The 12482-nt window shown below is 33.9% G+C and overlaps 1 protein-coding gene across 4 annotated transcripts in view; it reads right to left on the bottom strand.

The window, feature by feature from the left end:
* The window catches only part of LOC109068155 (obscurin-like), a 140220-nt gene that overhangs the window by 20324 nt on the left and 107414 nt on the right, over positions 1-12482 (bottom strand). For 2 of the 4 annotated variants that reach the window (XM_042761280.1, XM_042761283.1), the window contains exons 3-4: positions 8234-8488; positions 6144-6422 (exon numbers count right to left, since the gene is read on the bottom strand). In XM_042761280.1, coding sequence (XP_042617214.1) covers positions 6144-6422; positions 8234-8488 — 534 coding nt within the window. The remainder of the gene's footprint in view (positions 1-6143; positions 6423-8233; positions 8489-12482) is intronic. The other 2 variants (XM_042761282.1, XM_042761281.1) reach the window with 1 other exon arrangement.

Genomic DNA, 12482 nt, shown 5'->3' with positions numbered 1-12482 from the left:
AATATTTCAGATTATTGCCTTGTATATTACTATAGTTAATCACTGGAATTATTCATTTTGTGACATGCTTTTGGTAAACCAGGACAGCAACATAGTGTTGGCCGGCTTCCCAGATCCGGCCCACATCTGTACATTAATGTACACACAAGCTATGCCAATAATATCACATTAAACTGAATAGAAAATCAGACTTAAAAATCACACATCATGTAACTGTGCAATTAAAAAATAAATAAAAAACCTTTTGCATTGATTTTTCTATTTATTTTACAATACTCGTAAGAACAAATCAACCAATAAAGAGTGAGTATATAAAGAATGCATTCTATAAGAGAAAGCGTAACAGATAGACACACCTGTAACGCAATCATAATAATTTATTACAGGTGTGTCAAAGAGCAGTACCCACAGATAGTCAAATGACGATACATTGCAGTTTGCAAGGGAAAACAGTCCTCTCTGGCAGAATATAATAGTAGTGCGATGGAGAGCAGGAAATAATCTAAATTGTTAAACGCTGAAAATACTATCCCGATCCCTCCACATAGTGGACGAGCCGTTTCTCATTCAAAACACGCATCACGGAAAACGCATGTCGCAATCTATGACGAATCTATGGTGGCGAAGCCAATGAACGTTTGATACTGCTGCCATAAAACTTGTTGTAAAAACTTATTAAGGCACATTTTAAATTGTTACTATAGCTACAGAGGAAGGAGATGCATATCGCCGATGAATGCGGTTTGAATTTGGATCTGTTCTGTTCCTCACACACCAAGCATCGGCTACATGGATACAGAGGATTTAAAAATAAAAATAAAATACTGTCATGATCATATTATTTAATGCTTGTGCATGACATCATACTAATAATAATGATGTGCCCCATGGTAAAACCAAATAATTATTACATGATGGTTAAATGATCTCTCTCTCACTCTTTTCTCTCTCTCTCGCCTCTCTCAGCCTTTTCATGTAAGTGATTCTAAGATTATTTGTAGCTACCAAGAATAATAATATAAAATTTAATAAAATTTAATTAAGTGCAGTTTAATGCACTTAACTAATTTGCTTAATTTTGAAATGATAATGTTTCAGATTCTGTTTTTGGATAACCACAATTATTTCAAAGACTACATTTTAACAATACTACACTTCACAATTAAAAATGTATGTGATCATTTAAACCATTATCATGCATCTGTTTATCATGGGTCACATAATATGCTGCCAGATCATAGCCTGATTTGGGCCACCATATCAGTACCTGATCTGGGCCACACCTCCTCCCACCAACAATCGCCTTTCATATAGGTTTGCCGGATCCCCGCCCTGCCGTCATTGCCACACATGGCCCAGCTCTGGCTGAAAGGGTACATACTACCATTGCCGACAGGAGGCCAGCAGTGCCAGCTTGAGGCCACATTTGGGCCAAGTCCGCGTTGCTATGTGGGTGAGTGTTTATATATTGACTGGCTGTGTTTATGTTTTGAAAGCATTGTTTGATTTTGAGAACAGATCAAATGGTTTTGAGAGCAAGTGTTTGATTTTGCCAGAAGAGTCAGGGGGTTTTGTGAATGTAGTTTAAAGACTGGGTTTTGTGTTTAAAGTGTTAATATAAAATTTAATGAATTATTTTTACATCATGGTAGTATTGGTTGTTCTGAGTTTACAATAAGCCTGTTTTTCTTTCTTTTCTTTATTCCCTCAAATTGCTTTTATAATTAATTATTTCCTTTTTAAATAAAAATAAACAATCTCAAATCTTATCATTTTGCAAGTGCAATGCACCTTGTAAAAAGAGTAGCATGACTTATGGATATACTCTGAGTGTGTGTGTGTGTATGTGAGAGAGAGGCACAGAGTGTGTGTGTGTGTGTGAGAAAGAGAGTGAGTGTATGTGAGTGTGTGTGTGTGTGTTTGTGTGTGTGTGTGTGTGTGTGTGTGTGTGTGTGTGTGTGTGTGTGTGTGTGTGTGTGAGAGAGAGTGTGTGTGTGTGTGTGTGGGTGAGAGCTTATGGAGGTTGGAGTGTGTGTGTGTGTGTGTGTGTGTGTGTGTGAGAGTGAGAGAGAGAGAGAGAGAGAGGTTGTGTGTGTGTGTGTGTGTGGGGTGAGAGAGAGAGAGGAGGCGAGGTGTGTGTGTGTGTGTGAGAGAGAGAGAGAGAGTGTGAGTGTGTGTGTGTGAGAGAGAGAGTGTGTGTGTGTGTGTGTGTGTGAGAGAGAGAGAGAGAGAGAGAGAGAGAGAGAGAGTGTGTGTGAGAGTGAGTGTGTGTGAGAGAGAGAGGAGAAATGTAACAAAGTTTGTAAGTGTTTGTTATTATATTGTGTGTATATATATTACATTTATAAGTTGTTTACGTTTTTCTAAGATTTTTGTTATGAAGAAAATAAGTTACATTTATTATTTGTGAATTAATTTTTTGTTATTTGGTTTGGGACTTTTATTTTGAAATATCGATGGTTGTATTTAATGGCTGACTGCCTGCAAGGTTCTCACTTCCTGTAAGCAAGCCAGCGGCAAACACAAAAGTTGAGCATGTGCTCAATGGATGTCTCTTCTTGCAAGGGATTTGAACATGAGATTAAGGAGTATTCAAGACAATTTCTTTCATATAGAATGCAGCCAACGAGGTATGTCATTTTATATTTGCTTTGTATTTTGTGTTTTGAAGGTCTTAAAGTTTGTTTGTTTGCTAATGTATGTTTTGGTTTATATTAAGTTCATGTGGTTTGTATTCATTTAGTTTTCACGGTGGATTTGGGGGAAAAAGCCATCAAATAAACCAGTAGTACGGAAACCACTTGTGCCAGCGTGAGAGAGGGAGGTGTTCAGAGAGGAGTCTGTTGGATGTTAAGCTGTTATTTGTTTTATGGACTCAATGTTGAAAATTTAAAACATTCAAACACTGTTGGCAGAAGTGAAAAAGAAATAATTTTATGAAGTTACAATTTTTTTTTTTGATTCCATGATGTATTTTACTGAACATGAGTATTTACAATGCAAATCCAAATTATTTTAATTTACTGACAGTTACTTATATGTTGTCTTTTCACTTTATTAAGATCATATTCTGCAGGTAAAATTACAATAATAAGGTGACTTGACTTAACTTGTGACTTGCCCAAGAAAAAAATACTTGGGACTTACTTGAGACTTGCACATGTGTGACTTTGTCCCATCCCTGGAAGTTACAATCATCAAGCTGTTTAGTTGAGACACATTCTTCAAAGTATTTTCTTTTGTGATCAACAGAAGAAATAACTTTATGCAGGTTTAGAACAGCCTGGGTAAATTATGACTAGTTTCATTTTTTGTGTGAACCATACCATTAAAGTGACAGACACATCCGTGCTTCTAAAGGTATAGAACTATTGTTTTATTAACATTATTATATTCCATACATTATCAGAGCTTGGTAGACATAATTATTATATTTAAGATATGATTAGAAAGGTCAATTAATATATTATAATTAATGTTATGCCCTATTCATTAATTTATTATTGATATTAATCATAAATATATACCTAATAAATAATCATATGTCATAAACAATTTGGCATTTTAAAAAGTTTTGAAAAATGTAAATTGTTTAGATAAAAATGGGACACATAATATTGTAGTCCTAATTGAAGCAAATTAATAAAAAATAATAAAAAAAATCATCCCATCCATAACAGCTGAGACCAATAATAATAATAATTATAAATAAGCAAATGTAAAAACATAAACAATATTAATGTGTTCTGCTGCAAGTTTACATCGTTGAACATGTTTTCTCATGGTTTATTGTTGAGCTCTGAGTTCTTCACTGATTATTTGTGTCCTTCACTCTGAAAATCATTCACAGTTCTTGAATGGAAGACGTTCAGATAATCTTAAATACTGAAAGCACTCTTTGTTTGTTGTTTGTAATATGTTTCTATGCTCCTCTTTATTATTTGCTACTTGCTTGAATGTTTTGAAGTTTTATTAGTTTAAAATTCTTAACATACAACTGTTTTAATTATATTTTTCAAGTTGTAATTATTTTTAAATGTACTAAATTACTTATGTAAGGATGTGTAAATGTAAGGATTGTAAGATTATCAAGTCGGTAAACTAATTAATTAATAAGGGAAAAAAAGTAGATCAAGAATCGTTCTGGAATCGGATCGTGACTCCCAGAATCTGAATCGGATCGGATCGGATCGAGCGGATCGGAGGTGACTAAAGATTCCCACCCCTACTAGAAAGTGTTAAAGATGGAGACGTTCACTGGAAAGTCTTTAATATTACAATTTACATGACATTAAATGAAACCCTCCTAAAAAAAACTGCAACACACTCAAGATGTGAGTCTGTGAACAGAGTGACTGAGTCTCGATGTATGACTTTGTAAGGGTTTTTGTTCTGTTTAAATGTAGTTTTCAGTGTTCCTGATTTCCCTATAACTGTAAACACTAAGAAATAAGAAACAAGCACGCATCAATATCCCACCCCCAACCCACAAATCAAAACCAACAACAACTGTACCCCATAGGGATTATTATTGGACCTCAAGGTACATATATGTACCGTTTCTTTCAAAGGTTAAGGTACAATATCAAGAGACAGTCTCTGCTCAGCCATGTGTCAAATATGTAGAGCCAGAGCTGATTGGCTGCTTGAATCTCAATTTAAAAGAATGTCCAGTTAGCGGTCTTTCTTTTGGCGGAGACGAAGACAAAGCACGCTCATGGTTCTTACAGGGCTTTCAACCGAGGAGGTCCTTCAAAAAATATCAGAAGCAGGCATAGAAGCAACCGACGTCAAGATGAAATCAGGCAAATGACACTTACTCAGTTTATTAAAAATGAAATGTCAAAATCAAAAATATTTAATAAAATCAAATTTTAAAACAAAAAGTATTTAATAAAATATAAATATAAATAAATGCACCTCTCTAAACAAAAATTAAAACACACAAAAATATATATATATATATATACCTCGCAAAACAAATTTTAGTTTACATCAGAGCTGCCAGTTAATCGTTTAAAGATCTCAATTCAAACACACACACAATCTTATTCCTGAAAGACAACGATTCAGCTGTGTCTATTACAACTGTTTCACATCGTGAGGGTCATTAGAGCGTGAAGCACGTTTTGTCGCTGCCCATGTTAATGAATCATTCATGCTGCTGCTGATCCAGAAAGAGCAACACAAAAAGTCTTACAAAAGTAAAGTGACATGACTTCCCCTTTACAACCACACATAAGTATTTCTGTATTACAGACATTTAGTTAACATAAGTACTGGGATAAAAGTTTATAGTTTGGGTATAAACACTTATTTTCTACAGTAGCTTTCAAAACGAAAGTATCTTAACACGTGTGTGTATTGTAACGCTTACACTCTTCCTCCAGCAGGTGGCGACAGTTTAAAAAAAGTATTTGTCATTGAATCATTCATTCAGGAGATTCCAATAGTGACTTTATTAATTGAGACACTGACTCCATTTATTTATTTATTTTTAATTTTGTTCAGATTAATATATATATTTTTAAAGACTTAAGCGATTAACATTTTGTCAAAACCACTAGTAAATTGTTATTTTGTTTAGTTTTCTAATCTTTTTTTTTTCTTCAGAATAGTGAGATAATCGTGATCTCCAATTTATATATATATATAAAAAACATTATTCTCAATTTATCCATAATCGTGCAGCTCTAGTTTACATGTTGTTTACTGCTGTATATAATAGACATATTATATTATATAGATATAATAGAAGTTTAATTTCATAAAGCACTAGGCACCTACATTTATTGCATTTTGTGTTTTCAGCTAAATAAGACTATTTTTCCCTATATATTTCATCATTGAGGATTTCTTAAAAAAAAAAGTCTAAAAATCTCATCTTGTCTCGTTTTGTAGGATAAGTGTCTCGTCGCACAACTAATATATATATTCACACATCACACAATTACAATTACAATTATAAGATATAATTTTTAGACAGTTTGAGTCACTCATTGTTGCATAATGTGATATGTTTCACCTGATGAAATAGGCTGATAAGCAGTAAGAGTTTTCCATTTTGATCAAAACCACAGTCTCTCAGTTGGACATGTGATCATAACAGAGTGAGTTTATGAGGACAATGATATTTAACTCACCCTTCACTGAGAGAGAAACAGCAGAGCTTGATTGTGATGAGACTGATCTTCCATCTATGTGTCCTCTACACGTGTACTGACCCGCATCAGATGTTTCAGATCGTTCAATAGTGAGAGTGTTTCTGTTTACAGTGTGACGCTCAGACACTTTAGTGCTGCCTTTATCCCACTCATATCTCCAGACACTGTGATCAGAGTTTATCACACACTTCAGACTCACTCTCTCTCCAGTGAATACAGGACTGTCTGGAGTCACAGTCAGTGTAGATCTGGGTAAATCTGTGAAGAAAGACAAAAATATAAACAGCTATTTCAATGGAAAGAATTACTTTGTAAATGTGTTATAAAACAATATAGTTTATACATTAATGTAATTTCATAATGCTGGTGTTTTATGTATGTATAGTGATAAGTTTTCTGATCTCAGTTTATTTGAGGAGGCTGTGTCTCCGTCATGAAGCATCTCAGGATTCTCAATAACAGTCTCTGTGTGTGTTGCTTCAAGAGAGCGACCATCTGTCTGTGTTATTACTCTCTTTTCTTTTTTTTATTTATGTATAATCAAAATCATTTATCATTTAGTTATTCAATACCATGGAAAAAATGGAATGTGGCTTCTAGGTATTTAACAAAATAAATATCTTAATAGAAAAAATAAAATCTTAGTTCTGCATGTTCTAATGAGTAACTGTTACAAATCAAGAAACAGGTTTGTGTTCCCTGATAATATTTATAATTTGTTTTTCTTTATTTTTCTCATAGAAACACACATTTGATAGTAGCTTGAGTTAGGATGCAGATGTAGATTTATGTTCATTATCAAAATCAGTAATATCTGTAAAAACTGTAGCAATCTCATATGATGAAATTTAATTCTGACTGTTTGAGGTGCTTTTAACCAATGGTCTCCCATAGTAGCATACATTTAGATCATGATAATCAATTAAAACCACAATTATAGCGCCTCAATACCATGAAAAAATGGAATATGGCTTCTAGGTATTTGTATAAAAACTACACGAATGTCTAAATACATTTAGTTTAGGCTAATCGCTAGCTTGATCACAAAATTACTGTAATTATATTCCATTGCTCCTCTTTCAATACATTTAATACATGTCTACATTATTAATATAATAAAATATTGAGATTTGTGACACAATACCATGGTGCAGTTAGTGGTACTACAGTAAATCTATGGTAAATGATGGTGATTTGTAGATTAAAAGTCTTCTCACTGTGGTTGCGCACAGTATTTCTGCTGTTCGTCAGCGCTGTATCATCTGGCTGGAAACAGAGTTATTTGTGCTCCTCGCTGAATTCAAGAACTTCACTCTGGATCTCACAGCAGCAATGTTTGATCGAGATTCATCAGCGAGTAACGCATCTGCTCTCGTGAAGCTCGCGCCGCTGTTTAACTTTGACCCGAGCGGATAAACGGTCCTAGTGACGCGCTTTAAATGACGAGCGCTCTTTCGTTCCGCGTTTGCCTCATAAACATTGTATCGAGCATTTATCAAACTTTTATTATCGTTTATCGAGGACATTTATATCGCGCGATAATTGTCGTTATCTATTTATCATCCAGCCCTACCATTAACTGATATTAGAGAACAGTGAACATGCATCTGTTGTTAAATTATTGAAATCCAGGCGAATAATGTCAGGCGTATTTCAAGTAAATATTTTACGTCAAAGCGTTCAGATTAAAATAAAATGAAATGAAATAAAAAAGGTTTGTGAATCACTGCATGTAAAAAGAAAACTGACTAAAACTGACTACAAAAAAAGACTAAAGGCCCTTTCAAGACTGATAACTTTAAAGACAACTCTAACTACAAATTTTTTGTAGTAGTTTTAACTCTAAGAGAACAGCGGAGTCACACCACAAAAATAACAATAACACAGGAATTATATCATTGATTGATTTTAAGTCATAAAAACTCTGACAGCAAATCTGAATCCAACTTTAAAGAGCTCAAAACATTTGACGTGACAGATGACAAAACTGCAGTGTAGAAATATAAACTGAACTGAACTACAAATATTGATTTAATGATCATTAAACAGATGTGAATCTGAGCACTCACCTGATACAGTCAGTGTAACAGCAGCGCTGGTGTCTGATCTCTGTCCTCTACAGCTGTATTCACCACTGTAAGACACAGATGCTGTGAAACTGATCTCTGCTGCTGTTGTGTATGGATATAAAGTGTTTCCATCTTTAAACCAGCTGTATGTCCACTGAATGTCTCCTGCTCTCTGTATGTCACATCTGAGAGTGACTGTCTCTCCTCTGAACACACGCTGATCTGGAGTCACCTTCACTACAGCTTTTGGTCTCTCTGTATTAAAACACATATGAGGAGATATTGAAGAAAAACATCACTGTATCATAATCAGTGTTATTAACATATAAGAAAATTACTGCACTGTTAAGACATTTTCTGTAATTTCTACAGTTATTACTGTAAATTCCCTTTACAGTAAATAACCTTAATTCCTTTTGCATCATGAAAAAGCTCTAAAAAAAGCATCAAAAGCTGAAAGAGATCGGAAGCAATTAGCATCAGTTCATTATAGTTTTGTTAATAGGATTTAATATTTACTTCATTTTTTTGTGTGTGTTTTAAAGGCAACTGCACTGAAGCATCAAGAAACACATGAGCTTCTGCCAGCCACACTGAGACTGATAATTCATGACTTAAACAGCTCTTTCAGGGAACAAAATTGATAAAGTCATTATAAATTACTACAATAATGATTTATGTCCGATCATAATATTGGTTCTGTTTATTTGTGTACGTGTCAGTAGTGTCGATTTCAGTTGGGAGGCTCGGGTTCAGCATGAAGGATCTCAGATCAGTTCTATATTTTTTATAGTAAAAGCGCCCGCGGTTAATGTGTGGGTTACGTGGTTACCTGCTATCTTTTCTCCAAAACACCCAGTTTTGCTGCTGATATTCGAAATGGTGTCTAATAATAATTAAATATTTAAGATATGATCTTAATTATGGACACACTGGTGGTAGTGCACACAGTTTTTCAGGCTGCATGCACTTTGTTATCTTTATAGTTATTTCCTCTACAGTGTCTAATGAACCTGCCGTCTCACACACCACAGAAAATGGTGTACTTCTGCGTTGGAAAAAATAAGGTTTGATACCAGCTCTGTGTGTGTTTCTTCAAGAGAGCATCCATTAAAGTGACGGACATACAGCCAAGTATGGTGACCCAAACTCAGAAATTATGCTCTGCTTTTAACCCATCCAAAGTGCACACACACAGCAGTGAACACACATTTAATGAAATAATCATTTATTCATTTTTATTATTTAGTGTTTCACTTATTTTACTTGCTCTTGCAGTGCTTTCAAATGTTGTTTAACATGATTGTTTGGTTTCAAGTAAGAGAATGTCTCCATTTCAAGGTTTTTAACATCACATGTTGATTTTCTTTAATACAGTTCTAGGTACACGGCTGAATACGGCTTTGTGAACAGGTTTTGGGTATCAGACAGAACAAGATGGATGTCTCAGGATCTGATAAAGTGACTGGATGGAGATCTGTTCTAACAGTCACATGCTCAGACAAACAGCTAAATGTAGTGTTACATCAGGAATGGACTTGAATAAGGCCCTCATGCAGAGAGCAATAGAGACAAAAAAACACAAATAACCATGATTCAACATATAAAAAAACACATAACAATATTAGACCCATATGATTTCACTCTGTCCCTCACTACATGCATTTAAAATGTTTTAATTACTGAATATTTTGATGTAATTAATTTTATTTCAGTTAATTACAATTAATAAACAAAGAAGCTTGAATGTGTGACCTTCAGGATTCACCATATTTCATGTTAAATTAAATCTGTCTAAACTTTTACTTTCATTGATCTACAGACGATAAAGTAACTTTCTACAATAATTATTGTTGCAGTTTTGTATTGTGATATATTGTGACACAACATATTATTGTACTTCTAGAAAGTCTCTCTGTAATGAAGCGGCTGATGAAAGGTGGTCTGCTTTGGAGAAACGCCTGGGTTTTAAAGATGTCTTATTATGTGTTCTTTGGCTGCTTATATATTTTTCCTATTACTTTTCTGTTGCCTTAATATTCTTTGTGAGGATAAATCCAGAGAATATTACATAATTCACTGTAAAAAGTCATAAGACAGGAGAAATGAATACATCTCAGCATCATTAAACTGTGTGTAAATGAATCTAAATGTCACATCAGCTGCTTCAGTTTCTTTCTGCAGTGGAAACATACATTTTGTTGATACTGATTTAATTTGATTGGTAACAGCCCTATAATGTCTTCTCAAATTCTTACATTTTATTAATAATTAAGTTAATGTAATATGAAAGATGATGCATACATTAAATAAGGTTAGGGGAAAAAATGCCCTTTATTTAGACAAAAATGACCTGGAAATTAATTTAAGAAGGTTTTACTGTGCAACAGTCAACTTGAATCATATAAAATGTAATTTACCAAATATAAGAGAAATGTGTGAAATAACATCCTCTATAACTCCTGATGGCAGACCCCAGACAGAACAACACATTTTTTTTTTTTTATATTTATTTTTATTTTCAAACACATGTAATATTGCTCACTTTTTAGTTAGGTAATTTGAATATATAATGTGTGTGTGTGTGTGTGTGTGTGTGTGTGTGTGTGTGTGTGTGTGTGTGTGTGTGTGTGTGTGTGTGTGTGTGTGTGTGTGTGTGTGTGTGTGTGTGTGTGTGTTGTGTGCCTCAAAGTGGGTGTCATTTTGTTTTCATATGTTTGTATATTTTTATATAGTAAAATGTACTTTAAAGGACATCAGGAAGGTTTTATCTTTTCCATTTTTAGATAATTCATGGAAAATTTGCCATGCTAAATGAGACATTTCACCTGGTAGAAAAACAAACGCTATTAAAATGAATGTCATGATTCCCAATATGGCCACTAGATGGCAGCAGATGATCATTTATGGTATCCTTTACCAATTCCACTCTGTAATATAGTTCTTTTCCCGTTTTGCTATTGGATTTATATTTAGACATTATAAAATCACTATTATAACATTTAAACATCTCTTATTTTTTTAAGTTCAGCATTATTTTGTATTGCAGTATGAAGTAGCAAGAGTTTTCAACTCATTGAATCTATACCTGAATTACACAGATGGTCTATTTTGAATTTACACTGGCAATTTTCATTGAAAAGTGGCTAGTTTGTATCCTTGTTTAAAATCGCTCAGTTTCTCTCAAATGTAAATCAAATGCCCATTCACAAACATGTTTATTTATTTGTTTATTTATTCTTCCTGAGCAATAGAGATACTCAGAAATGAACTGATATTAAGCCAGGATGTCTTCATAGGGGTGGCCAGGGAGGGGCAAGCAACCAGTCTGGGGTGGCACAGAAATCATCATTACTTCAAATAGTTAGGATTTGACTATAAAGTACTGGACTGTTTTAGTGCCTAAAACACAACCAAATACAATTAATTTGTACTTAATTGTAATTGAGATAGTTGTGAATTACATCAAGTAATACTCACTGAGGAATGACAATATTTGTATTATTTATTCTATTACCTGGCTCCAGGTATTCTTAATAAAAGGGCTCACTGTAGCTTTATTGCTCAGTAAATCTTGGTTCTGGGTCTTAACACCAAAATATTTGTTCTCCATCATTGCACAGGCCTGCTCAGGTTGAATGAGATTGGTTGAGATAACTAAAGTATTTTATTATCACTGAACTTTATATTATCAATCAACTCTGAAAACTATATCAGTCAATGTTTAACATTCTGTTAGTTGTCAAATGAATTCATTGCAGCACTTTGTGTCATACCTAAATTGAGCTCTGTATAAAGGAAAATAATGTAAGAATGTAATACTATTTAATAGGTTAAATATGGTTTCATTTTTTTTCTTTTCATTATCATACTCTTACAAATTAACGTAAAAATTAGGCATATTTTCCACTACATGTAACTGCACTGTGCTCACATTTCATCTACATTTTTGCATTAAATTATACATTTAAAAATAATATCTCAGTAGGCTGCATTCATTTGAGAGACGTTCTTAAATGTAATGCGCATACACAGTTTTGCAGCTTTAATCTCCATTTTGGTAAAGAGTCATGGCCTTGGGCAGTAAAAGCTCTGTCAGGACAGGACAGTGGCGGCTCCAGACAATTTTGATTGGGGGGGCAATGGGGGGTCCTGGTCATTTCAAGGGGGGTCTACTAGTACGGATACGGCTAGTAACTGCATATTACTGCTACTAAACAACAAAAACAACACAGCATATCAACTACTT

Source organism: Cyprinus carpio, chromosome A7 (assembly GCF_018340385.1).
Source record: "Cyprinus carpio isolate SPL01 chromosome A7, ASM1834038v1, whole genome shotgun sequence".
In the NCBI taxonomy this organism is placed as follows: Eukaryota; Metazoa; Chordata; class Actinopteri; order Cypriniformes; family Cyprinidae; genus Cyprinus; species Cyprinus carpio.
Note: the sequence above shows the minus strand (reverse complement) of the source record. Positions and strands in the feature narration are given on the sequence as shown.